We start from the raw sequence: 27838 nt of genomic DNA, 5'->3' as shown, positions 1-27838 counted from the left end.
TTTGCAAGGTAAATATTAGTCCTGGGTCTAAACAGGACAGAAGGACAAAGAGCAGGTACACCGGGAAGCACAGGCCTTGCTTATCATCAGGGCTAGCTGTGTGGGGCCATGCATGTACAGTCCAGAAGAGAAAGGGTTGGCAGAAAACGGGACTGGGACTCACACAGTCCACTTAATTCCCAAGCGGCCCACTTCCTATAGACCTTCACACACACATTACTATAAACTTCAAAAACCATATATGGCTCTTAAATTTTTTAAAAGTATATTTTTCTTTGTGCACACGTGTGTCTATGTGTGCATGTGTACATGCCATTGTATGGATGTGGAGGTCAGGGGACAACTTGCAGGAGTCAGTCCTCTCCTAGAATGTGGATCCCAAGGATCAAACTCAGGTCATTAGGTTTGGTAGCAGGTGTAGGTAAAGACTTGTTAAGCCATCTTGATGCTCCCCCAGCCCCAAATTTATGTGTTTCTGCCTCTTAAAATGAGGTTTAACTTACATAATGTTCACAGAGTCCTGTGTGACCCGCCCTGACAGGCCCCTTCATGTCAGGTTTCTGAAGAGTCCTCTGATAACCATCTATGACTACCAGCACACATCAGTTTTGCCTGTCTTTGGACTTCATATAAACAGAACTTAGCAGCATCTTTGTGCCTACCTAGTTCAGCTTACTGTTTCATGGATTCACACATGGTATGTACATGAGGCTCATTTCTTTTAATGTTCTGATTCCTTGCACAAATACTGCACATTTTATTCATTTTTTTTAAAAATTAAAAAAAAAAAATTTTTTTTGGTCTTTTTGAGGCAGGGTCTCCCTGTAGCTCCAGTTGTCCTGGAACTCACTAAGTAGAGCAGGCTGGCCTCGAACTCACAGAGATCCACCTGCCTCTGCCTCCCAAGTGCTGGGATTAAAGGCGTGCATCACCACACCCGGCTAAAAATTATTTTTATGTGTGTGTATTGTCTTCATGTAGGTAAGTGCACCCGTGTTGTGCAATTCCCTTGGAGGACAGAAGAGGCTATCGGATCCCCTGGAACTGGAGTTATGGACAGTTGTTAGCTGCCATGTGGGTGCTGGGATTCAAACCTGGATCTTCTGCAACAACCAGTGTTCTTAACTGCTGAGCAATTACTCAAGCCCCTATCTATCCATTCTTTTTAGTGGTGGTGGTGGTCTTTTGAGACAAAGTATTGCTATATAGCTTAAGCCAACCTAATCCTCCTGCCGCAGCCTCTGGGCTTACAGATATGTGCTGCTATGCCTATTTTTCCATTCACCTATTGATGATCATTAGCACAAACTTCCAGTTTGGGGAAACTTTTTCAACTAAGAAATTTTTTTCTTAAGCTAGGTATGGTAGCACATACCTTAATCTCAGCACTAGAAAGGCAGAGGCAGGTGGGTATCTGTAAGATCAATGCTACGTGGGGCTAAAGAGAGACCCTATCTCAAAAAACAAAAGCAAACAAAAAAGTTTTCTTGATTGTTTGTAGTTTGTGAGTGCAGGTATGCACATGCTGTGGTGCTATGAATGGAAGTCAGAGGATAACTTTTGGAAGTAAATCCTCTCCTTCCACTATGGGTTCGGGGGGCTGAACTCGGGTCACGAGGTTTACACAGCTTGAGGTGGGAAGATTTACCTACTGTGGGTGGCACCATTCCCTAGGCAGAAGATCCTGAACTGTATGAGTGAATAAAGAAGGGGCTGGAGACACGGCTCAGCAGTTAAGAGCAGAGGCTGCTCTTGCAGAGGACCCAGGTTCAATTCCCAGCACCCATATGGCAGCTAACAACTATTCATAACTCCAGTTCCAGGGGAATTTGATGCTATCTTCTGACCTCTTTGGGCATTGCAAGACACAGGTGCACTTACACACATGCAGGCAATACACTCATACACATAAAAATAATGTAAAAAAAAGTGGATAAAGCTGAGGCTGGAGAGATGGTTCAGTGGTTAAGACCACTGGCTACTTTGCCAAAGACCCAGGTTTGAATCCCAGCACCCACATGGAGGCTAACAGCTGTCCATAACTGCAGTTCTAGGGGCTATGATGCCTTTTTATTTTCTGTGGGCATTGCACAATAAGGGTGCACTTATAGATACATGCAGGCAACACACACACTTAAAAAATATATATGTATATATTATAATATATATTCCGGCATGGTGGCATACTTAATCCCAGCACTTGGGAGGCAGAGGCAGGTGGATTACTGAGTTCAAGGCCAGCCTGGTCTACATAGTGAGTTTCAGGCCAGCTGGGGCTACAGGGAGACCTTTTTTTGTCTCAAAAAGAAAAATAAAAAACCAACCCCCCCTATACACACACACACACACACACACACACACGTATTTATGTGACCAGAAGCTTGGGTTTTAACCTAGCTCAGCTACTGATGGGCCTCATAACCCTGGCAGTCTCTAGGCCTCCATTTCTTCATCTCTACCAGCATCACTGCTGACCATCTCTCCCTCAGTGGTATTCTAGTTCCAGTGACACATTTTTTTCCTTCCATTCCATGCTGATCTCCACTCCCCTGAGGAGCCCCCCTCTGACCCGAGACAGCAAAGCTATATTGGCCTTGGTTCTTGTTCTTATAGCCTCAATGGCCTCCTATTTGCTAATGACCCTGAACTCTCCCCAAAGTCCTTGGCTCTCAAAGCCCCAAATTAGAAATGTCCTGAATCCATCACTATGACACCCAGCTACTCAGTCTTTGAATTCTATCACACATGCCTCCCAGAGATCCTATCTACCCAAAGCCCTTCTACTAGCCTACATAGCCGCCTCTGTCCTCACCTTCCCCATTCTTCCTTGGTTCTTCTGCTCACATTTTCTTCTTGAGTCAGGGTTTCCCTGTAGCCCCAGCAAGCTCCTTACTCTAATTGGCCATGCTGAGTTTGGTCCCGTTTCTTCTGCCTCACTCATTCCCCAGAGGTCTCTGCCCACTTCCCCACTGTCTCTGCTGCCCACCTCACCAGAGGCCTCCCCTGATCACCTCTGAGGAATTATTTCTGTTCTCACCCCTCACCCTGCACACAGCCTCAACATCCCACCTCCTGCTTAACCACTCATCCACCAAGTCCAGGTGAACCACCAAATACTATGCAGACATTGGGAGCCTAACTCTAGCATAAGGTAGGGTAAGTGGACCTTAAACAACCCACAGGTAGTTTTGTGGCAGCAGCAGAATACTTATGACTTCCTTGAGCTGGGTGGCCTGTGTGCTGGGTTTATGGAAAGGTACACATCCTAGCCATTCCCCCAGTTGTCTGGGGTTCTTCAGCACAGGAAAACCTGCCAAAAGTAACTAAAAAACCTTAACTACAGAGATGTGTGCAGAGGGGTTGTCAGCTAAGCCCTTTCAACCCTCAAACTATTCAACTTGGTTCCTAATAGAAGTGTTTGTCTTAGGGAGCAGGATGGCTGTGACCATCCTGGCACTAAACACCCAGGTGGGGTGACAGAAGGGACTACTGATTTGCTCACTGGGAGGGAGGTTAAGCTCTGCTGGGAGTCAGTAACAGAACCCTACTCCAGGTTTCACCTAGTGGTCTTGGCATCAATACTCACAAGCAGGGAGAACCACCCTCGATCTGTGTCTCCCAGTAGACTCCTGCTCCTACCAGGCCACACACATCAAAGACAATGAAGACACAGCACCAGAACAGTCTTTATGGAGAACTCTGTGTGTGTGTGTGTGCGTGTGGTGAGGTGCATGCTGATGTCAGGCGTCTGTCTCCACCTCCACCACCTCTGCCCAGCCACCAAAGCCCACGTCCTTGTGGATAAGCATCACACTGGGGCCTGGATCCTCCGGCACCATAAAACATTTCTCTTGTCTCTCAGAAATGGTGACCTCCACAACAGCCCCCTCTGGGGGAACTTCCTGTTGGCTGCATGCACCCAACAGCTCTGGCTTAGTCTGTAGAAACACCATGGTAGGTTCAGAGGTAGGAGGCAGAGGTGGGCTGGAGGAAGCCCTGGGCTGGTGGCTGAGTTGGTGACGCTTGAGGCTCTGAGGAAGGGTGTAGCCCATGCCACAGGTAGAGCAGCGATAGGGCTTGTCCGCCACGTGGAACTTGAGGTGGCGCCGAAGCTTGGTAGCCAGTGTGTAAGCACGGCCACACTGGGGGCACTGGAAGGGCCTCTCCCCTGAGTGTAGGCGCTCATGAGCACGGAGGGTATGTGGGTCTCGGAGGGCCTTCCCACATACAGGGCACAGGTGGGCCTCCCCAGTATGGGAGATGAGATGGCGACGCAGCTCTGGCAGCTGGGGGAAGGTGTCAACACACTGTGGGCAGTGGTAAGGGCGCTCCCCTGTGTGTAGCCGCAAGTGCCCTCGAAGGTTGCCCCGATGTCGGAATGCTCGGCCACAGTGTGGGCACAGGAAGGGCTTTTCTCCTGTGTGGAGCCGCATATGGTTGCGCAGGGAGCCCTGACTGGCCAGGGAGCGCCCACACACTGGGCACGGGCATAGGGCAGGGGCAGCTGGCATCTGGTGTGTCTTCTGATGCAGCCTCAGGGAGGGTCTTCGAGCAAAGGCCTTGCCACACTGGTCACATACAAAGGGCCGGGCACCTGAATGAACCACTTGGTGCTCTTTGAGGTCCCGCCGGGTACCATAAGCCTTGTCACATTGTGAGCAAGGAAAGGGTCGCACCTCTTGGTGGCCCAGCATGTGGGCTTTGAAGCTCTCCTCTGAGCTGTAGCTCTTGCCACACTCTGTGCACAGGAAGGGCTTGTGGTCTGTGTGCACAAATGCATGCTTCTTGAGGTGACATAACTGCAGGAATGCCTTGCCACACTCCCCGCAATGGTACCGACGACCTTGCTTTGGGGAGCTTCTTCCTGGACCAGGAGGGCTGCATGGGAGTACAGGCAAGGCAGAGAGCTGGGCTCCAGGCTCTGAGGTCTTTGCTGTGGACAGGAATTGATCACTGGGGTCGTGTAACTTCTTGTCTGGGCAGGTATGCAGCTGGGTAGGTGACAAATTGGCTTTACTGCTCTCTGGGCTCTTCTGGGCAGCAAAGCTGCTCTGAGGTTCAGGTGGTGTCTGTGGCAGGCACTCCTCATCCATGCTACCATCTTGAAGCAATGGGGGGTAGTTATCCTTGAAAGGCTGGTCCTGGGTTTCGGCCATAGGTCCAGGGTCTAGTAAACTCTCTGTCTGGATACTGTGAGGTGGCTCATGACCAGGATCTATGAGGAAAGGGGTGGGGCGCTGGAGTTAATCAAGCTTGGTAGCAGATGATACTGCCAGGGAATCACACAATGTGTTTTCTGTTGCCAGGCCCAACAATGACAAAAAAGATGACACCAGTCCCTCCCCTTTCTCTTCCTGTCCAGTGTCAGGTACCTCTGGGGAAACCATTCCAGAGTAATGGTTGTTTATTTACTTATTGAGACAGGGTTTTTCTCTGTAGCCCCAGCTGGCTTAGAACTCACTATGTAGACCAGACTGGCTTCCAACACACAGAGATCTGCCTGCCTCTGCCTCCTTAGTGCAGGGATTAAAGGTGTAAGTCACCACTCCTGGTGAATGTTTTGTTTTATTGAGACAGGTTCTCATGTAGCCCAGAATGGCCTCAATCTTGGTATGTGGCTAATATGACTTTAAAGAGGAAACAGGAGTTTATCAGGCATATACCTGTGCAAGACTCTGCTGCATTTTCCCAGGGAAAGGCCACCTCTTTTTGTATAGCAGACTCCTTTTCTGCCACTGCCACTACATCTGTTTCTTCTTCTAGCCTGGGCTGCATGACACTCAGGCCCCTGGAGGGAGACTGTGGGCACAGCAGCAGCTCAAACCCTGGCAGTACAATCTGGTAGACTTGAAGGTGGAGCTTCTTATTGATCCAAACCAAGGACACATTTCCATCATTCTTCAGCCGACCCTGCTGCACCAGGCTGCAAAAGAGAGCAAGAGTTAACCCAATAGATCCTCTTCAAGTAGCCTCCTCCAACAGTTCCACCATGCCTTTAGATCCACAGCTAAGCAATTATGAGTTGGCTTCAAGTTCCAATCCAAGCAAGCATATGTAATATACACACTCCTGTAACTTACCTGGTCCAGCCTGAACTCTGTTCCCATGTACATATAGTTCCACATGGACCTGGTGACAAGTTCTGAAATAAAACAATGAAAGCCTTTTTCATATGCCTTCGGGGAGCCAGGTAGGAAAACAAAACAAAACAAAAAACTGGGTGAAACCTTTCTGGTCACATCTAAGATGACGCTCTCTATGATGATGCTGTTTTATTCTTTAGTTAGTAAAGCAAAAAATCCACTCACATCCCTTCCAAGGGTGGGGGGAAACTGCTAAACTCAAGACATCACAGTTTTCTGATGCACAAGATGCATACGTACTAAACAAAATGCTGTAAGAAGGCCATCAATTTTTTAATAATCCTTACTATGTAATTGAACGTTTTGAGTTATTTAATCTAGTCCACCAAATAATCTTGATACAGCCACTGCTTTCTCATCTGCAGAAGTAACATAGGCATGTAATTTAGTAGAGTGACTAGAATTTGATCCTGATAACCACAGCTTTCGACCTTTGTCACTAAGAATTCAGCTTTTAACAACTTCTTGCATCTCGATTCCTTAACTAGTGCGGTTTAGAGGAAGCCTGTGCTGCACAGCAGGGAAAAAAAACAAATTCCAACGCTTGAAATACCCTGCATCTCTCTAACGACCCTGAGAGCTGTTCTTAAATGTCTAAACCATGCCCAAACTTTCAACCAGAGACAGAAGATATCCTATGCTTCACTACCTCCCCGTGGCGTGACTCCTCTCCGTCGCCTTTCTCCTGCATGCCAGATTCCTCTTCCAGAGGGCCCCAGTGCAGTCCCGGACGCAGGGGCTCTCCGACACACCAGACCCCCAAGCGCTGTTCCCTGGTACTTGAGGGGCCTATGGCCAAGCCGGGGGGGAGGCTCTTTAGGGCAAGGATGGCTGGGCTCAGCCCTGGCGGGAAATCTTGGAGGCCCCGAGCATAGCCTTCTTCCGAAGGGCTCCATCCCGAGTCCGGGCCCAGGCGCGGCTCGAGGGCTGCAGGGAGACGGGAAGGCAGTGAAAAAAGCGGCCCACGAGGGCGTGGGGATGGGAAAAGGGGAGGAAGGGTAGTGCAGGCTCGGTTGGGCCTGAGCCCGAAGGATCGGCAAAGCCCTAGCCTATGGGGCCCCGGAAAGGACTAAGGGATCCGTCAGGATTCCGAAGGCACCGAAGGAGGCTCTCCGGCTCGAGAGGAAAGGGATGTGGGAGAACAAGAGGACCAGAGAACGCTTGGGCGAGTTAGGCCAGAGCTGAGGGCAGGAGACATCACAGATCACTCACGCAGCAACAGCGTCTTCCCCTCCGAGAGCACTTCCTCCGCCTCCTTCATCCTGAGTCAGGAAGCCTCCCTCTGCCGGAAGTGAGCGTCTTCTTCTCGCCTCCTCCAGGAAACAGTCTTTGACTTACAAATTTCCTCTCAGGAAAGAGCCCAAAGTCAGCTCTCACTGGAGCATAGGACCGGGAGTTTGGAAATATTTGTAAGACAAAACTTCGTCCGGAAACAATACGGACGTAGGACCCCAGAGGCCCGCGAGACATTCCAGTATCTACGAAACCGGAACTGATCCATCCAACCCACCTCCTCATTCGAGGAGCTACGAGTCGTACAGTTCTACCGTCTCTCCCCATCCGTGGGCGTTTCGGCAGGAGCTTGCAGGAAGTGGGCGGGGCTCCAGGAAAGGCCATTTTGGGCAGCCAGACGGAAGTAGGTGGGAGGTGTGGCGGAAGTGGTTGGGGAGTGAGGAGCCCCAAAGGGGGCGGTTCCCGTTCCAACGCGGAGCCGGATGTTTGCCGAGCTTTGACAGGCGTGGCAGAGGGAGCTGTGCGGGAGCGCGGTGAGCTGTGCAGCCGGGGGTCTCACCGGGCGTGGGGGGTGGGGGCAGGAAGGCGCTGCCTTGATCATCTGAAGGTATGGGATTCACATGGACAGAATCCCAGCAAGGCGCTTGGGGATGGAGTTGGGCCTGGGGTCCGGAGTCTTTTCGCTGCCGGAGTTTTGGCGCCTGCTTTGAGGAGATAGCCCCTTTCTCTGCCTTCTTCCTGCCCTCCCCAGGGCAGCGGCCAAGTCAGATTTCTGTCATCAGCAAAGCTGTGGGAGGGAGACATCTTCCTGATTGGATCTGATTGAGCACTAAGAACGAGAAATTCGGGGGAAGTGTTCAAACCTGTCACTTGTTAGGCCATGCTCTGGGCTCACTTTCTTGTGAAATGAAATACAGTCAACTTTTTTTTTTTCCCAAACTCTGTGCAAAAGTGATTGTAGTTTAGAGATACTGTAACGTGGGATTTTCCTTTTTTTCTGGAGCCACAGAACTAAGTCCGATTCCAACACCAGAGAATACGATTTCAAGTTGCTATCTCTGTTCTGTGCTAATAGCTTAGGGGAGAGGCTCTGGTTGCCCTTTTCTTGCTCCTCTTTGAACCCTGTGAACTTTTGTGAATGACAGTCACTTAGGGAATTGTGGGATTGCTTCTCACCAAGAGACCACCCCAAACATGGAGCATCTACAATGGACTAGGCATTATTATGAACAGGTTGTTTTTTTGTGCTGGAGATGGAACCTAGGGCCCTGTGCATGATAGGCAAAATGTTCTACCACAGAGCTATAGCCTCACAACCTTGAAGAGGTTCTTTTTGTTGTTGTTGGTTTTGTATTTTTGAGACAAGTTCTCCCTGTAGCCCCAGCTGGTGTGGAACTTGCTATGTAAACCAGATTTCACAGATCCACATGCTTCTGCATCGAGTACTGGGACTAAAGGTGTGCACCACCATGCCCACCTTAAAGAGGTTCTTTATTTTATTTTATTTTATTTTATTTTTTGGTCTTTTTGAGACAGGGTCTCTCTGTAGTCCCAGCTGTCCTGGAACTCACTATGTAGACCAGGTTGGCCTTGAACTCACAGAGATCCGCCTGCGTCTGCCTCCCAAGTGCTAGGATTAAAGGTGTTTGCCATCATGCCCGGCTTCAGTGACTCTCAGAAGTTTTGTGAACCCTTTAAAATGGTGTGCAATATTTTCATGCATTTGTTGAGTTTTCTTAGAGAAAATGTCCATAGATAATAGAATATCACAGAGGTTCACCATTTCCCAAAAGTTGAAACCTCTGCATAAAATGATTCTCAAACACTTGTAAAGGTAAGTGGCTTACCTGCTGAGAAGGGAACATTAATCTCAGAGCAGTAACTTTTGTAGAGTGGAATAGGACTTCGCTGGTGGTTGGTTTATTTAAGGAGCAGCCAGGATGCTTCATTCTCACCATTTTGTGTTAGAATTTCTTTCACTGGCTTCCCTCATCCTCCCACTGAATAGCAGATAAACTTCCAGACTCAGAGAAGGTAACAAAAGGAGGTGATTGAGAGAGGCTGAGGAGGTGGGCACCACTGTGATTAGTTTTGTTGAAAAAAAAAAAAAAAGAGATTATGGGCCAGGCGTGGTGGTGCTCACCTTTAATCCCAGCACAGAGGCAGGCGGATCTCTGTGAGTTCAAGGCCAGCCTGGTCTACATAGTGAGTTCGAGGACAGCTGGGGCTACAGGGAGACCCTGTCTCCAAAAAAACAAAACAAAACAAAATTCAGCTCTTGGTTAGATAGTGTCCCTCTCCCTCCCTCACACATAGCTCCACTCTTATCTGCTACTTTTTTGGGGGGGGGGGCTTTTTGAGACAGGGCCTCCCTGTAGCCCCAGCTATCCTGGATTCACTATGGAGATCAGGCTGGCTTCAAACTCACAGAGATCCGCCTGCCTCTGCCTCCCGAGTGCTGGGATTAAAGGCATACACCACCACACCTGGCCTTAGCTGCTACTTTTAATCCTGTTTATTTGTGCACAAGTGCTTTTGAACATTGGAGAGTTATATTTCTGGGAGGGACCTTTATTTCAACAGATGAGGAAATTTTAGGCCTGGATAGGAAAGGGGCTTTGCAAGTCCAGGATCTTTGCAAGTCTTTGGCTTAGAAAAGAGTCTAACCTAGTTTTCCATATACTTGACCCCATACTTTTTCTATCACACCAGCTATTAACTGTGCACATAAAAGTTTCTCTAGGATACCTGTGGGTGAGGCTGAAGGAGCCTCTAGTTCCTGGACAGTGACAGAAGGGATGGAGAGAAGGCTCAGGTGGGAGGAGGTCACTTTGAGCTTGATTTTGTCCCTTAATGAGCCAAGTAAGGTAGGGGATCCTTTTGTTGAGCAGCCCTACAACTTCCTGATTGAATGGGGGAGGAGTAGGTGGGTCAGAGGTTGGAGGACTCAGGGTTGAAGGCAGGGGTGGGTTAGGATCTGGGCTTCAGGTGAAGGCAAAAGAGACCTCATCAAGAAAAATACATTAGCAAACGTGGCAGGGTCATCCTTGGTGTTTTTAGGGAGGAGCCTATATTTTGGTGGTCAGCAAGGGTAGTGAATAAGGGTAATAGATAAGGCCAGGGGAGGGGAAAAGAAAGAAAGAAGAGGATTTTTGCCTGTTTGGCCTTGGCTTAGAGGCTTGAAACAGCTTTCCTACTGACTCAGTGTGGTTGCCTTGGTAACACGGTGGTTGTTGCTAGGCCCAGGGAGCCAGTTCACCATCTAGAGCCCTAGGCTGTAATGTGTGCAGCCTATTGTATTGTCAGAGTCCACAGTGTGTGCATCTCTTTTTCCTACCCACCCTCAGGCCCTGTCTGCTCTCCTTATCTGTCCTGCTGAGTCTCTGACCATATATGTCATTTTTTTCCAGCTTCAGGAATGTAGCAGTCCTTCAAAGCCTCTCCTCTGGGGTTAGGCAAATAGGCTGAATCGAAACCTCCTCCCTCACCCATCAAGTGAGCTTGAGGGAGGGACTTCTCATAGGGCCAAGAGCAGAAACTGCCACCTCCTCCAGTCAGGTCCTGGACCTGGTTTCAGTGCTGGCTCTTCTCCTTCCCTCCCAGCTTTTCTGTCCTTCATGTCCTCATCTTCATGCTCTGGCTCTTTCCCATTTGTGCCCTCTAATTCTTAAGGCAATCTGTTGATATCACCACCTTGAAACTATTATCTGGAGTCCCTACAGGTTTAGAGAGGGCCTGAGAGCCGTAGAGACCTGTAAGATATCTGCTGGCATTCCAATCCTGGGTTCTTGTCCCAGGCAAAACCACCTAAGCTCCTCAGCCATGCCCTTTTTCTCTGGGATCCTTTTTGGCTACTTCTCCTCAGACCAGGAGAGAGGAATGGAGTTTCCAGGGCCTCTGTTGGCCTTTTTCAGGCATGGCGTTTGGAGACTCTTTAGATTCCTGTAACATCCACCCCTGTGACTGCTGGGACACAAGGCTTCTGAGCTCTAGGATCTCTGAGGAGAAGCCATAGGCTTCTGCCTCCTGGCAGCTGGGATCACATAACTGTGTTAGTTGGGTGGTAGGCAGTATGGGATCTGGCACCACTCTTACTGCCCAGCTGAGGACCTGAAGGGAGGTGCTGAGCTGTGCCATCCACTGCTCCAGCTGCCTTTTCTGGCACATGCTCTGCAGAACTCTTGGCAGGATGAGAAGTGTTGAGGAAAAGGGACCAGGGAGCCTGAAAAGGAAAGATTAGGAACAGAAGGGATCGCTGTAAAAGTTACAGAAGGTGGAAGGGGGTGGTGTCACTGACCCATCACCCTCCCTCTTCCCCTAGGTTTCTCTTCAGGTGCTGCCACAGGGAACAGACCTGGTCATGGATCCACTCTCAGAACTGCAAGACGACCTGACCCTGGATGATACCAACCAGGCTCTAAACCAACTGAAGCTGGCCTCCATCGATGAAAAGAACTGGCCCTCTGATGAAATGCCAGACTTTCCCAAGTCAGGTGGGTGGTACCGCATCTCAGGCAGCTATAGACACCTCCCTTCCTGCCAAAGGGGGCTCTGGGGAATAAGATGGGGCAAGGAGACTAGCCCTAAGGTAGATCCAGGAACACAAGCCTCATTGGGGGGCAAGGGGCAAAAGGGTGAGTCTTAGGGAAAGTGTTAGGCAAGCCTCTAGAGTGACCCCACCTTCTCTATGTTCCCCAGATGACTCCAAAAGCAGTTCCCCAGAACCTGCCACACATCTGAAGTGGGATGACCCTTACTATGACATTGCTCGGCACCAGATTGTGGAAGTGGCAGGTGAGCATGCCCAGTGTTGTACTCTTTCCTCACAGGCTGTATTCCTGGCCCCTTATGCTACTAAGAAAGGGACTGAAGGGACACGTTGTATCTAGCCTGTGGTCTGTCCCCAGGCCTTGAAGCTCCTGAGCACATGTACCTTTCCTTAGACATACACTCTTGATTTTGATGATTACTACTCAGTAGTGACCTGTCACCTCCTCCTGACTGATGTACCATCGTCTCCTTTGCAGATGCAATGTGGGAGGCATTGTGGCTTAGTAGCTTGGAAGTCAGAAAGTGTTGAGTTTGGGCTCCAGCTCTGCTTGCTGAGCTCCTTCCTTTCACAGTTGTTGAGGATTACAGTAATGCATACATGCATTCTATATGTTAACACATCTGTGGAGCCAGAACACAGCTGGTCCTAAATAAGTGACCTTGCCGTTTCCTTCATGTCCTTCATTCCCTTGACCCTGAGGTCTGCTTTTCCACCCCATCAGTTCCTGGGGATGGGATGCCAGTCCCTCCTAGGAAACCTCACCTCCAAAGAGATCTCAGATGGGCAGAGCCTCTTTCTGAATACACAAGGCCATGTGGCTCCCTAGAGTCCTACTCATAAGGCAGGACCCAGAACAGACTTGGAGCATGGGAGGTAGTGAGCCCTCAGTGGACTGGCTCTTGCCTTCAGGACTAGAAGAGGCCATTATGAGACCAGGCAACTGTAAGAAAGTAGTCACCTTGACCCTACTCTGGGGCACAAGGAAGCCTAAGGGTTGTGCCTCTAGACCCCAGTGTGGTACTGACTGAGAGGGCCTGGAAGAATCCACAGGCCTGCAGGCACCTGGCTAGGGGGAAGTAGGAAGAAGCTGCATTCCTCCAAATGCTGGGCTCAGAGTGGGTTGTGGCTGTTGAAGGTATTGCCCCTTACGTGTAAGGTGTTTCCATGGTGTCTCTGGTAATGATATCTGCCTTGGTCTGGGTTGCAGGCCTTGGTTCTGGCATCTCACATCCCTGCAGAAGCAGAGTTCCTTCCTGGCCTGCATCTGACCTGGGCAGGAGAGTCGCCCTGGAAACCTGAGTGGGGTGTCAGGATGTATAATATGAAGGAGTTTATCCTAACATCCTCCTGACCTATGTGGTTAAGTCAGAAGACAGCAGGTGTAGGCTGTCCCTTCTACTTCTGTGGGTGTCCCTTGTCTTAGGGACAGCAAGCCTCCTTGCAGCATGTTTCTGTTTCCCCAGAGTGTGGCGAGCCTGAGGGGGCCCAGCCAGGTAGGTGGCAGTTCTGGCTCTCTGTGCTTGGCGTCTGTGGGCAGTGGCCTCTGGGGCTACGAATCAGGAAGGGCTCATGGTGGAGGCCAGTGGGGCCAGCTTAATTGCAGCCCCGCTCTGGGGAGCTGGGAGCTGGTAGTGGCTTTGGAAGCCGGAAATAGCTGAATTTGAGAGAACCGATGAGGTAGAGGCTATGTGGGGACACACCCAGAACCCAAGGGGAAGGATGCTCCAGGGGAGGCAGCTCTCTGAAGCCTTGCTCGATGGTGGGAGGAGTCTGGATCAGCACCACCAGAGTGAGGCTTGAAGAGCCTGTGGAGATGTCCCTGGTACCAGAACTCAGAGAAAGAACCCATGTGGAAGGGAGAGTAGGCTATATCTCCAGGTCCTCTATAGCCTCTGTTGTCCCCTCCTGCAGTGGCTGTCATGCTCCACAGTCAGATTTGACTCAGTCCCAGTGGGGTCTTTGTAGTGGTATGGTGTGCTGGTAAATGTTTAACAGTAGACTCTCTAGAAAGGAGGAGAGTTATCTCTAACATTTTCAGTTTCTACAACAGCTGGTTTCAAGCTTCCAACATGATATCAACTGGGTTACAAAATTCCTGACAATTTAACAATTTAACAAATGTCTGAACTGTCTCCTACATACCATGGGCTCTGTCAGTCCCAACCCCCTACTTTTTATGTCCTTGAGCTGTTCTACAGATTGTGGGCGGGTCGGGGCTGGTCTGGAAATCCCTAGAAAGGCTAGAGGAGCTGTACTGTTGCTGATTAACACCCAGGCCACCCTGGGAGAGTTCCTGATTAATATCTGGAGAATGCAGGGGCCTGCTCTCAGGCAGCCTGTCATGCTGTACCCCTCCTCATTGAACTCTCTGCCCAGAGCCCTGAGACACCACAGCTGCCAGCTCTGCATTTCTCCTAAGGTTCCAGGCCAGAATCAATTCCAATCCCTTCTGGGAGCAGCTGGGGGAGTTCCCGTGTGCTTCTTGTTACGGCAGCCACCCTGCTTGCTGCTAACTTGGTGATAGGATTCTACTTCAGTGAGTCAGAGGGCAGGGAATGGACCCTAGGGCTGCTGACCCTCCTTCCATGCTTGCCATCCAACTCTTCACTGTTATCTTTTGATCCCTTTGTCATCCTGGCTTCCTTTAGTGTGCATTCCTCAAACAGTACCCTAGAATAACCCCGCAGTCAACATTGAGGATTCAGTAGGGAACAGCACCCCCTGTGCTCCCTAAAGGTATACAGTCTAGTGCTGGGATATAACTCAGGGCAGAGCTCTTGTCTAGCATGTGCAAGGCCCAGGGTTCTGGTCTCAGCATTGGGAAAACTAATTTTTAAAAAGCTAACAGTCCAGTAAGATAGTTCTTAAAAAGAGTCATAGGCTTTTGTGTCCCCTTAGAGTCACTAGGGTGTGACTTATTTCTCTAGAGAAAGTGCATGAGCTTGTAATAGTTTTTGTATAACATGAAATTGGTGGGTCTGCTGAGCCCATTGGTAGAACCCTAGCTGAGAACACACTGCTCCCCATTTCTTTCTTTTTCTCTTTTTTGATGAACCAATTGGTTTATTGGGGTTACTCACAAAATCATAGATGAGAGGTTACTCACAGGCTATTCCCCATTTCTGAGGCTCTGTGGCCAGCTGAAAGGTGGAATACATGCCCCTGGCCTCACCTCAATTGCTGTCTTAACCTCTTCCTGGCTTTTTACATTCCAGAGCCATGAGAGCTCTCAGACCTTCTACCCTGGCTCAATCTTCTACTCTTCCAGTCAGTGAGGGCTGCTTTACTCCTGGGGTCAGAGCTGTCTGGGGGAAGGTGGAGGCAGGTATGCATGGGTGAGTCTCCCAGGTTCATATAGCTAGCCTGGAGGGGGAAAATATCTGGAGAAAAGTCTGTTACAAGCAACAGTCTGGTGTGATGTGCTACCAGGTGGCACCAAACTTCAGAGTCCTGTGAGTCATTTTAAGGAATTTTTTTTTTCTTTTGAGACCAGGTTATCATGAAGTCCAGCCTGGCCTTGAACTTACTATATAGCTGAGGCAGGTTTTGATATTCCTGTTTCTACCCCCTAATGCTAGAATTATTGGTGTGCACCACTATGTCTGGCTTCCATTTTAAGGAACATTTTCAGGACCAGGTACACAGAGTCCACCTAAGGTGGGATTCAGGAGGAAGTAGAGTTGGGGGCAGTAGGTGTTTGTAATCCTCCAGGGCTGGCCATTGGGGCAGATTAAGGGCTAAGAAAGAGTGTCTTTTTGGGCTTGGTGGGCTAGGCTTCAGGTACTGACACAGGAAGTCCTGGCCAAGCTCTTTGGGCTAACAGAACCAGGCAGTGCTTTGGATGGAGGCAGAAGGAATGGGGCATGATCCAGGAGCTGTCAAGATTGTGAGACTACTAGGAGTCTCAAAGCACCAGTCCATGCTGCCAGCAATGTGGCATTGGCCACATTTGAGAAGCCTCCTTCTGCCCTTCCAGTGAGCCCTGGCTTAGCGCTAGAGAAAAGGGTGAGAGGCTTAGAACACTCTGGAAAAGCACTGATTCCTGATCTCTGCCAGATTGAGCAGGATTATGGGGCTCACTAGAGAGAACCATCCTTATTGCTCAGGTGGAATGGAAGGGCAAACTCCCTGCATTTCATGGGTCCTATCTTTGTGTGTGTGTGCATGTGGTATCTACATGTATGTAAGTGTACCTGTGTTGTGCAGAGCCCATAGAGGCCAGAAGTGAATGTCAGATCTGGAACTATGGTTATGGATGGTTATATGCTGCCATATGGGTGCTGACAGAGCAGCCAGTATTCAAGCTACATATATTTTGTGCTATATATCAGTATTTTATTCCTTTTTTGTGGCTAAACCTCCATTGCATGGTAATACCACTTTTTTGGTTGTTTATTGTTGCGACAGAGTTTTACTCTAGCCAAGGCTAGCTGCAAACTTATAATGAAGCTGCCTCAATATGCCACATTTTCTTTATTCATTCATCCATTGATGGCCATGTGTATTGTTTCTACCAGGCATTACTGTTTCAAGGTGATTCTTCTTGTTTTTTTGAGACGAGATCTCGGGTAGCCCAGGCTGGCTTTGAACTCATTATGAAGTCCTGAACTCCTGTTCCTCCTGCCTCTACCTCCCAAGTATAGATTTAAGCACTTGGTGTGTACCGTCATGCCTGGCTTAAAAAGCAAGGATAATTTTTTTGTGCCATAGCTCAGAGGCCCTGAAAGCAACTGGTCCCTCTTACTCAGCATTATCTTGAGTACAGATGAACTGCCCAGGGGTAGTGGGCATGGGCCACTCAGGCCCTATACTCAGAGCACAGGCTTCAGGTTGCCACCTTTTATGTTCCTTACCTTCTTCCCCTTTTGGTTCGTCTTTCATCCACTGTACTTTGTCTTTTTCCACACTTAGGTGATGACAAGTATGGGCGGAAGATAATTGTGTTCAGTGCTTGTCGAATGCCTCCTAGCCACCAGCTGGATCACAGCAAGCTCTTGGGGTAAGTACCTGTGGGGAAGTAGGGTCTCTCCAGACCCTCAGCTTAGAACCATTTTCCTTACTGTCCCCCAATCTTGGGGCACCAGGCCACCACTCTTAAGGGAGCTGTTTTGTGTTTGGGAAAGAGCATTGGGCTAGGAGTCAGACCTAGTTTCTAGTTTTAGAAACTGTGTGATCTTGGCAGATGTCTTTGCTCCTAATTTTCTTACTTTTCAAGGGGGACAGTGAATAATAATATGGCTTCCTTCCTGACAAGAGTGAGATACTGCATTAGAAAATACCTTGAAAAGTTAAATACTACCCAAATAAGTATAACTACATGATATTTCTGATGTAATTGTGATTGTTAATAATTAGAAGTATGTTATTTTGTGCCAAATTTGTCATCAAAGATTTCTATACTTGTGTTTGTTCCATTTGCCAAATATGTACAGTAGAAACATTTCCTGGTGCAAATCCAAAAGCTGGTGAGATGCAGATGAGTGGCAACTCCTCCTCTGGCCTTTCTCTATTGAGTCAGGACTGGGCCCACATCAGGGACCAGGGTGCTGTCACAGTGTGTGGGATCATCCACAGAGGCATAGCAGAAACTCACAGTTTGCTCTGAGTGACCATTTCGTACTTCTTTCCTGACCAATTTAAAGTTCCCCCTGAAATATAAAAATAGTGCATTGCCCAGAGCTGCTCTTTGAGGTCCTGACTGTTGTACATGTGTAGGTGGTTAGGATAGGCTCAGGGACAGGTTCCAAGTGCCACAGAAAGACACAAGCCTGAGTTTGCAGTCCCAGCTGATCCCTGAGGATCAGAGCTGGAGGCTCAGTCCTTGTCCTGAGTCTGTAAACTAACTCTCCTCCTGACCTCTTGTCCCATGGCTCCTCAGATAGAGCAGGCAGAGTCTTATCCCAGACCAACCTTTTGGCCCAGCCAGAAATATGCACCACAGAGCTCAGCCTCAAGGGGCTGAGTCACAGACCCTTCCGTCTGGCTTTTTTTTTTTTTTTTTTTTTTTTTTCTGTTTTTTTTTTCCGGGGGGAGAGATCCCGGCCGAATATTTTGTTTTTTTTTTTTTTTTTTTTTTTTGCCATGTTTGATGTACCAGGTGGCAGACTCCTGGCCAGATAATAGTCCCAATGGGAGGAAGCCAGAGCAAGCAATTGGAAAGCACCCAGTTTTCAGGATAAGTTGCTGGGGCTTCCTCCAGGCTCAAGAAGCCCTCTGCTCTGAGCTGCTGTAAGTACTCCATCCCTTCTCAGACACACATGAACACACAACACTCCTGCCTGGTCCCAGTCCTTGCTGAGAGCAAACGTTGCTTCCACCATGAGTCTGCCCTGTTTGCAGTCAGATTACATCAGACTTGGCTTTTCCCCACTCCCCACCCAGATCTAGGGTATAGGAATGGAAAATGCCTGAAGCTTGGAATCAGAAGACCAGATAAACTTCAGTTCTGCCTGTTAACCAGCTATGTACTTAGAGGCAAGTCGCTCTGAGACTTATAAAAATGAGCCAGGCATGGTGGTGCACGCCTTTAATCCCAGCACTTGGGAGGCAGAGGCAGGCGGATCTCTGTGAGTTTGAGGCCAACGTGGTCGACACAGTGAGTTCCAGGACAGTTGGGGCTACAAGGAGACCCTGTCTCAAAAAGACAGAAAAAAAAAAAAAAAGAGAGAGGATTGTGGGCTGGAGAGATGGCTCAGCGGTTAAGAACACTGAATGTTCTTGCAGAAGACCTGGGTTTGAATCCCAGCATCCACATAGTAGCTAACAACTGTCCGTAACTCCAGTTCTAGGGGATATGACAGCCTCTTCTATCCTCTGAGGGCGTTGCACGACATGGGTGCACTTACCTAAATGCAGGCAATACACGCATACACATGAAAATAATAAATAAAAAAAAATTTTTTTTTTTTGGTCTTTTTGAGACAGGGTCTCCCTGTAGCCCCAGCTGGCCCAGAACTCACTATGTAGACCAGGCCTTTAACTCACAGAGATCCACCTGCCTCTGCCTTTCAAGTGCTGGGATTAAAGGTGTGAGCCACCATGCCTGGCTGAAACATTTTTATTTAAACATGCAAATAGAAAAATGAACAAAATTTTGCTTTTTTTGAGACATGGCTTTATTGTGTTGTCTAGTCTAGTGTCAAAACTCCTGGGCTTCCATAATCCTCTTGCCTCAGCCTGCTGAATAGCTGGGTCTACATATATATAACACTACATGCAGCTAATGGTGAATTTTAAAAACAGCCAGGTATAGATCATGCCTGCAGTCCCAGCACTCAGGAAGCTGAGGCAGGAGGATTTTGAGTTACAGACCAGCCTGGGCTACATAGTGAGATCTTGTCTCAAAAAAACTAAATATAGGATCTGGAGTGATGGCTCAGTGGTTAAGAGCACTGGCTGCTCTTACAGAGGATCCAGGTTCAGTACCCAGCACTCATAAGGCAAGTAAAAACCATCTATAACTCCAGTTCCAGGGATCCAACACCCTTTGCTGGCCTCTGAAAGCACTGTGTGTATGTGCTGCACTTACAACAAGTAGGCAAAACACTCATACACATAAAATAAAAATAAGTAAAAGAAATTTTAAACTTAAATACAACCAGATATTATAGTACAGGTCTTTAATCCCAACACTTGGGAGGTAGAGGCAGATGGATCCCTGTGAGATCAAGGCCAACCTGAGATGGTCAGTGTAAGTTGTAGACCAGGTGGGCCTACATAGTAACACCCTGTCTTGAAAAAATAAAGATTAAAAAAATAAACCTAAATATAAAACAAAACAAAAAACACACCCATCGGACCCACACCCCTAGTCCTCCCTTTGTTCTTCCAGTTTCTGCCTCGAACCAGTGTTCTGACATCTGACTTCAAAGATTAGCCCTGTTTGTAGAAACATCCTGTGAGATTCTATTTATAGATGTCCCATGATTTCTTTTTCCAGCTCCCTGATGTTGGACAACTATTTTGCTGCTTAGTTTTTTTTTTTTTTTCCGTCATAAAACTAAAATGAACAGTCTCTTACAAAAAAATGTTTCTATTCCTCTCTATTTCTATAGAAAAAAATTCCTGGGCATATTTTTACACGTTCAAAGAACATGAGCATTGTATAGTTTTTGATAAGCATCAATTTATTGCTTTCCAAAGGTCATAGCATGTGTCAGTGGATAAGGGTGTCTGTTTTAACTATTAATATTTGCTATTTTCCATAATTTCAAAATGCCATCTTTTTATATGACAGCTGTTGTAAGCTACAAAGTGCTCAGTGCGGATAAGGACTAAATTATTCTCTATTTAAGAACAATCAGAATCCTGTCCTGCCTGCCTGCACTGACTCAGCTCTGTACCTGGGGACCAGTTGTTGGACTGCTGCTGTCTTTGGGTTAGGTCATTCATCTGGCACTTAGTCAAATCCTTGGGCACTCCCTCAGACATTTGCCCTCCTCTTGCTTCCTCTTGGACGTTCTTAGCATTCCACCCTGCCAGCCTGGAGTGGTGTCCCTAGTGAAGCCTAGGAACTAATTATAATCCTCTAAGAGGTCTTTACCCAATACTTCCCTCCCTGTCTTGACTCCTTATTCATTCCTTACATACTCAGTGTGCTGTGCTCAGTGTGTGTGTGTGTGTGTGTGTGTGTGTGTGTGTGTGTGTGTATGTGTGTATATAGTAGCATAGGGAACCTGAGGAGTATGGCTTTGTGGGCCACTCAAAGCCTAACTCTGTGGGCCACTCCAAGCCTAATGACCGGAACAGTTAGGCCGTCCTGCTTTCTTCTTAGGGGCACAGTGTTTTACAACTTGTACCACAGATCACAGATAAAAGGCAGAGTTATTCCAAGATCTATAGTGCAGTCTTGGAGTTGGACACTTCACTGCCAGGCCCTGCCTCAAACCATAACCTTGCACTTAACCTCTCTTGCTTATTGCCCTCATTAGTAAAATGGAGTTAACTTCAGCCTTAGTTTTTATGAGAAAGGAATGAGGTAATGTATTTGAAGTGCTTGGCAGACACTAAAAGCTTTTATCAATAACTAATGACTGTCTGTCCTTGTTACTGAGTCAGGGAAATCCTGAGAGGAAGATGTCATTCCTTTTAACTGCAGGTAGATAAGAGGGCCCAGTTTAGAGCTCAGGTCTCCAGATGGCTACTGCTCAAAATGAGATCTAGTATCATATTTAGTTCTCTGTTAGGCCCAGCCATTACTGGTTGACACCTTCTGGGAATGTGGTGATGTACTACATAGCCCAATGACAATAGAGGGGAGGGCCTGTAGAGAAGAAAGCAAGCAGGAGGCTCCCAGGCACTGGTTTCCATCTTCACAGAGGCCACACCTGTGTATAGAACAGGTCTGGGCAGAGCTTTTCTTTTTATGTGTTTATGATGCTGGGGGTTGAGCCCATGGTTGAGCCATAAGTGCTAGACAATCACTCTGTCAATGAACTATACCCTCAGCCCTGGGCTTTTCTCTTTAAGGTACCTGAAGCACACTCTGGACCAGTATGTGGAGAGTGACTACACACTGCTCTACCTGCACCATGGCCTGACCAGTGACAACAAGCCCTCCCTCAGCTGGTTACGGGATGCCTACCGGGAATTTGACCGCAAGTGGGTTGAGATGTGGGAGGGGATTCCAGAGCCTGGAATAGGTGGTTCTGGTTCAACAGCCTGTAGGCTCTGAGTTGCCCTCTGCTTGGTCAGGAGCTTGTTCTATGCCAGTTGAGGCAGGATCCCCACTTGGGTAAACAAAAATAATATGAAGACAAAAGGGCCTACACTTAACTTCCAGTTTTTCTACTCTGTGATTTTTTTTTCATGATATTTCTCTAAGCTTCTTGTTTCCTAATCTGTAAATGGGGCAACAGTGGCACTTACCTTGTACACCTGCCAGTTCAAATCAGAAACTGTCCATTAAGAACCATCCCTGAGGGCTGGAGAGATAACTCAGCAGTAAAAGCACTGGCGGAGTTTCATTCCCCCCAGCACCCACATGGCAGCTAACAACTCTCCGTAACTCCAGTTCCAGGGGATCTGATGCTCTATTCTGGCTGGCATTGCATGATATGGGTGCACTTATTACACATGCAGGCAGTACACTCATACACATTAAAAAAAAGTAATAAAGCCAGTCATGGTGGTACACGCCTTTAATCCCACCACTTGGGAGGCAGAGGCAGGAGGATCTCTGTGAGTTCAAGGCCAGCCTGGTCTACATAGTGAGTTCCAGGCTAGCTGGAGCTACAGGGAAACCCTGTCTCAAAAAAAAAAAGACCAAAAAAAATAAAAATAAATAAAATATTTAAAAAAAAAGAAGAAGAACAAGAACTGATCTGGAGAGATGCTCCGTGGTTAAGAGCATTGGCTGCTGTTGCAGAGGACCTGGGTTCAGTTCCCAGCACCCACGTGATGGTTAACAACCATCCATAACTCCAGTTCCAGGGGTTCTGATTCCCCCTTCTGGCCTCTGCAGCCATTGCACACGTGGGTACACTTATGCACACAAAACACTCATACACATAAAATAAAAATAAAGAAAAATTAAAAAAAAAAAGAACCATCCCTAGGGGTGAGATGGCTCAGTGGTTATGTGTGCTTATACCTCTTGCAGAGGATCCCAGTTCAGTTCCCACTACCCGTAGCAGGAAGCTACAATCTGTAACTACAGTTCCAGGGGATCAGACAGGCCTCTGAAGGCACCAACATGCATGTGGTGCCCATAAACTAACACAGGCACACATACATACAAAAAATAAGGGCTGGAGTGAGGGCTCAGTGGTTAAGAGCCCTGGCTACTCTTGCAGAGAACCCAGATTTGATTTCCAGCATCCACATGGCAGCTAACAACCCCTAACTCCAGTTCCAGGGCATCCGACACCTTCTACTGACCTCTGCAGGCATTGCATAACGTGGGTGCACTTACGTACATGCAGGCAATGCATTCATTCATATAAAAATAATAAAATATTAAAAACAAAATCCAAAAGAACAAGCCTTGCCCCTCCTACTCTCCCATTCCCTGTCCCCCACCTGTCCCTGCAGGTATAAGAAGAACATCAAGGCCCTGTACATCGTGCACCCAACCATGTTCATCAAAACCCTGCTCATCCTTTTCAAACCGCTCATCAGGTGAGCAGGCCACAGGTGGGTTGGGAAGTCTCTCCATGCATCCCCTCACACACCAAGCAGGTGCCCAACTGACCCAGACTGACCCATGTCCTTCACTTTGCCTACAGTTTCAAATTTGGACGGAAGATCTTCTATGTAAATTATCTGAGTGAGCTGAGCGAGCACGTGAAGCTGGAGCAGTTGGGGATCCCTCGCCAAGTACTCAAGTGAGGCTGGGGAGTAGGTGGGCTCACAGGCAGGGGGCTGCATCTACATAGTGGCTCATGTGTGTGCATGTTTTGGGGGGGGACAGAATAAGATGGGTGGGTGGGGAAGAAAGCCTGGCGAACCTAGGGAAACAGGAGGAAGGCTGTTATGATTCAGAGACAGCAAAAACTTGGTCAGAGCCAAACCAAACTCCATTTATGTCATAAGCTATATGACTTAATCTATTTTTTTATTTTTTTGAGACATGGTCTCCCTGTAGCCCCAGCTAGTCTAGAACTTACTGTATAGACCAGGCTAGTCTCAATCTCACAGAGATTTGCATGCCTCTGCCTCCTGAGTGCTGGGAATAAAGATGTGTGCTACCACACCTGGCTAAATCTTTTTAAAGTGTCTGTTTTCTAGTATGTCAAATGAAATGGTGCTCTTTCAAGTATTAAATTAAATAATCCATGTAAAAATCACATAGTAAAGGCTTGGTAAAGTTGACTTTGAGACTACAGAGGTGGACAGAGGGCCTGACCCTTGTTCTGTCTGTTCCATTAGGTATGATGACTTCCTCAAATCCACACAGAAGAGCCCTGCTACGGCCCCCAAGCCCATGCCACCACGGCCTCCTCTGCCTAACCAGCAATTTGGGATCTCATTGCAGCAGTGAGTATGCGAATGGTGGGAAAGCCTGGGGTTGTTGGGGGCTGGGCTGAGCTGCAGTCCCAGCCTGCTTCCTTGTTCCCACAGCCTCCAGGAGAAGAACCCAGAGCAGCCCATTCCTGTTGTGCTCAGGGAGACCGTTGCCTACTTGCAGGCTCATGGTGAGTGCCACACAGCCCCAGGGCCACTGACCTCCTAAGACACCCTGTCCCCTGCTATTCTCAAGAAGTTTTGGGTGGGTTCTGAGAGAGACATACTCTGACCTTGCCTGAAACCCTAAGATTGATAGGGTAGGGATGTGATCTACCACCTAGAGCTCTGAGACTCACCAGGCCCCACTGTTTGCCAGCTCTCACCACCGAGGGCATCTTCCGGAGGTCAGCTAATACGCAGGTTGTACGGGAAGTGCAGCAGAAATACAACATGGGTAAGTGGGCCAGGCCCCAGAGCTAGCCCAGGCCGTGTGTGCGCGCGCACGTGTGTGTGTGTGTGTGTGTGTGTGTGTGTGTGTGAGGGCAAGGGGCTTATGTGTGACTGTGACAGGCTTCTCTGCCTTCTGCTGCCCTATAAACAAGGTCCCAGATTCTCTTCTTGTCAGAAGTTGTGTTTTTTGGTGTGATATATAAGTCCCACTTTTGCCTGGCTGTCCCAGACCTGCTGCTTCATCTTCAGGCTCTGCAGCCTTGGGCTCAGTCTCATTCAGAGGCAAAGGATAATTGTTATGTGTGCTGGGGTCCTCATGTCCTCCCAGATGGCCTGAACCATCCATAGGGGGAAAGAAGAGGCAGATGCAATAGGGAGCTTCTGGGAAAAAGCAGCTTGTGGAATGCCCGAGGACAAAGGATGTCGGGGCCTGTTGGCCTCTCTAGCACTCTATCCTGCCTCCCCCAATACAGGGTTGTTAGTGGATTTCGACCAGTACAATGAGTTGCACCTGCCAGCAGTCATCCTTAAGACCTTCCTTCGGGAACTTCCTGAGCCTTTGCTAACCTTTGACCTCTACCCCCACGTTGTGGGCTTCCTCAGTGAGTTCTCTCCTCCTTCCCCACCAATGCATGTCCTCCACCAGGGCTAGAACTGAACTCAGGGTGGGTGTGTATATATGGACATGCATCTACCCACCCAGCCACCTTGCCCTTGAAGGCTTGTGGGCCTAGGCAGCTTCCAGAAAGTCTATGGGGACTCCTCACTGGTCTCACAACAGGGTTTCCTGAGCCAGCCCTGTGTCCCTGTAACCTGGACCCCATTCCTCACAGACATTGATGAGAGCCAGAGAGTGGAGGCCACACAGCAGGTCCTCCAAACACTGCCCGAGGAGAACTACCAGGTGCTTCGTTTTCTGACTGCCTTCCTGGTGCAGGTGAGTCCTCCCTCTGCATCCACTGCTCATGGGGTGTGAGGAAGAAGGAGATGCTGACACTACCCTGGCTGCTCTAGATGTGATTGCTGAGAATGGGAGGCAGGGACCATGGCTTCCAGCTGCAGCCCCCATTTCCTTCCACAGATTTCTGCCCACTGTGACCAGAACAAGATGACCAACACTAACCTGGCTGTCGTCTTTGGCCCCAACCTGCTGTGGGCCAAGGATGCTGCCATTACCCTCAAGGCCATTAATCCCATCAACACCTTCACCAAGTTCCTTTTGGATCATCAAGGGGAATTGTTCCCAAGCCCCGATGCCCAGGGACTCTGAGCTCAGCCACCAGCCCCTTCTCTGTCAGCCCTTGTTGGACTCATCCTCCTGGCATCAGCCTTACTGGAGCCTGGAGTGCCTGCCTAGGAAGGGACCCTGAAGCCCTAGGAGATGGAAGTTGGAACCCACTGACTGGGTAGCCCCTCCTCTCCCTCTGTCCAGCCCACCTCACTGGCCCTGAAGGCCTCTGTTACCATAAGATGTTTTCGTCGCCTTACACTTCTCACTGCCTGTCTGGTTGCTGGGCTTTCCAGAACTAGGCTTGGTTCTTCTAGCTGGAGAAGGCTGAGCCCCAGTAACCCTTTTACTTTTTCCTGCTTGTTTCCTGGCAACTATGGATGACCAAATCACTGCCGGCTGGGCTGGTAGCTGGGGCTGGTCCTCTCTTTCCTGATTGCTAGGAAATGGATAGCTAAGCTTCTTGACTTGCCCTGATTGTGCTGAGGCGTCTTTCTTTCTGATCAGTTGCTTTGCTTTTTGTTAAGTCCAGCCATGTGTTGGCTTGGATGCAAGTACCCTGTGGCTGCCTTCCCCACTAACAACTCAACCTTGGGTGATTTCACAGCCAAGGAATGACAAGAGGCTGGAGTTGTCTTGTCCCGTCTGCCTCTTAGGTCCACCTCTCCCAAGTGGTATTGCCCCCAGGGAGTCCTGTTCGCCAGTTCTGCCATGACTGGCAATGTGGATGATGAGAATCAGAATCCCAGCATCCATTGAAATGGGCCTCCTCTTCCCAGGGTGATCTCTAGTGTCAGGTGGGATCAGTGACAGCAGTCTGAGGCCTCCATGCCTCCCCTGTGTACTCGTATGTACAGACCCTTGGCCACTGACTATGGTAGATCTTTCTGTTGTGGAGTCATCTTGTTCCCTGTCCTTGCCAGAGGTGACTCAGTGCCTCAGGATCCATGGTGGCTCCTGCCCTCCTGCCTGGGAACTCTTGGAGGGGCAGGAGCACAAAACCCCATAAAAGGTTTTGCCAACAGATCAGCCCCTACTAGCTAGGTTTGGCAACCTCCTTGAGGGAGTATGGTGGCCTAGGGGTCCTGTTGTCTTTCAGAAAGCCTGAACTCCAGTGATGGTTGATATTCCTCACTCCTTGCTGATAAAGCCTGGTGATCCTCTTCCCTTAATTCTGGCCCCTGGTAATAGGGAAGTACCTGCAGGGACCCTGCCCGCTCAGCTGTAGCCAGGCATAACAGCTCCAGAGCTGATATTGGGGTGAGGGGGGTCTGTACTGACCTGTCTTACAGTGAAGCTGGCCTAACCTTGCTGGACTTTCCTGGACCAACTGGTGTGTCAGGCCTCCTGGTGCCTGGAGCTTCTGCTTCTGTCAGTTCCTGGTCTCCAGCCTGGGCCACTCTGCTTTTGTCCTTCTGTGTGTGTATCAAGTGTTACCCACACTCCATTTACTGGGGGGCCTTTTGGATCTCTCTTGTCTTTCTTCTGCCCCCTACCCCCTTGGTCTGTAGCTGGGGCCACTTGTACTGTGAATCAAGTGTTCACATTCACCATGACTTCCTGGGCACCAATCATGTATTTCACCATTTGCACTTTTTGTATTTCAATAAAAATGGAAATGGAAACCTCCCATCTGGCTGTGTAGGAAGTAAAGCCTTGAAGTTTAGAACTTGGTGGGAACATGTGGTTGAGAGAGAGAGTTGGGGCCTTAGGAAGTCTCCCTAGCCTCATGTGCTGTCTTACTTTTCTTTGGGAAAATGTGAACAGACTGTTACCCCAGATAGGACACACCAATGAAAGAAAGCCCAAAGAAAATATGGCTCCATCCAAGTCTCCTTGGCAAACCAGTGAGTTTAGTGAGCTTACATACAGGGGTGTGGTGAGGAGGCAGCTGTATTGCTGGAGTTTCATGCCAGCATGGGAGACAACTTCCTTTAAACTGCATAGGTGGGATTCCTCCAGTTAATCTTCCACCTCCTAGATACTTAGTCTAGTACCTTCCAAGATCCTGTGCAGCTGAGAGGGGCTGAAACTCAGGTGATGATCTAATGACCCTGCTCCCTTTCTATGCCCCTCCTACTCAAAAGGCCCCATCTATTATTTGTGTGTGCATGCAGGTGAGAATGGATTTTCTCTTCCCCCTTTTACATCGGTTCCAAGGATTACACTTGAGTTGTCAAACCTACACAGCAAGCACTTTACCTACTGAGCTGTCTCCTCAGCCCAGAAGACGCCATCTTGTTGAGGGTCTTGTGCGTGTAGTCAGAGCTGTGCTCTGATATAGTA

The 27838-nt window shown here is 48.7% G+C and overlaps 2 protein-coding genes across 4 annotated transcripts; one reads left to right on the top strand and one right to left on the bottom strand.

Annotated features, from left to right (window-relative positions):
- Positions 1–3668: 3668 nt before the first annotated feature.
- On the bottom strand, positions 3669–7667 carry Znf408 (zinc finger protein 408). Its single transcript, XM_008843553.3, has 5 exons — positions 7356–7667; positions 6793–7070; positions 6081–6142; positions 5664–5923; positions 3669–5215 (listed from the first exon to the last, which is right to left on the bottom strand). Exons 1-5 carry the CDS (start codon positions 7402–7404, stop codon positions 3741–3743), a joined length of 2124 nt encoding a protein of 707 aa, XP_008841775.1. The 5' UTR covers positions 7405–7667; the 3' UTR covers positions 3669–3740.
- Positions 7668–7766: 99 nt separating this feature from the next.
- Arhgap1 (Rho GTPase activating protein 1) lies at positions 7767–27182 on the top strand. Of its 3 annotated transcripts, none has more exons than XM_008843549.3 (13): positions 7768–7909; positions 11698–11869; positions 12075–12170; positions 16840–16927; positions 21397–21528; positions 22960–23046; positions 23154–23252; positions 23797–23904; positions 23989–24062; positions 24251–24328; positions 24798–24926; positions 25158–25261; positions 25406–27182. In XM_008843549.3, the coding sequence occupies exons 2-13, from the start codon at positions 11737–11739 to the stop codon at positions 25592–25594; spliced, it is 1317 nt and encodes a 438-aa protein (XP_008841771.1). In that variant the 5' UTR covers positions 7768–7909; positions 11698–11736; the 3' UTR covers positions 25595–27182. The 3 variants fall into 3 exon arrangements, with proteins under 3 accessions (XP_008841773.1, XP_008841771.1, XP_029424413.1); XM_029568553.1 differs by having other exon boundaries at positions 7896–7983; XM_008843551.3 differs by lacking the exon at positions 24798–24926 and having other exon boundaries at positions 7767–7909.
- Positions 27183–27838: the final 656 nt, after the last annotated feature.

The sequence above is a fragment of the Nannospalax galili genome, unplaced genomic scaffold (assembly GCF_000622305.1).
Source record: "Nannospalax galili isolate Female #2095 unplaced genomic scaffold, S.galili_v1.0 scaffold1200, whole genome shotgun sequence".
Lineage (NCBI taxonomy): Eukaryota > Metazoa > Chordata > Mammalia > Rodentia > Spalacidae > Nannospalax > Nannospalax galili.
Note: the sequence above shows the minus strand (reverse complement) of the source record. Positions and strands in the feature narration are given on the sequence as shown.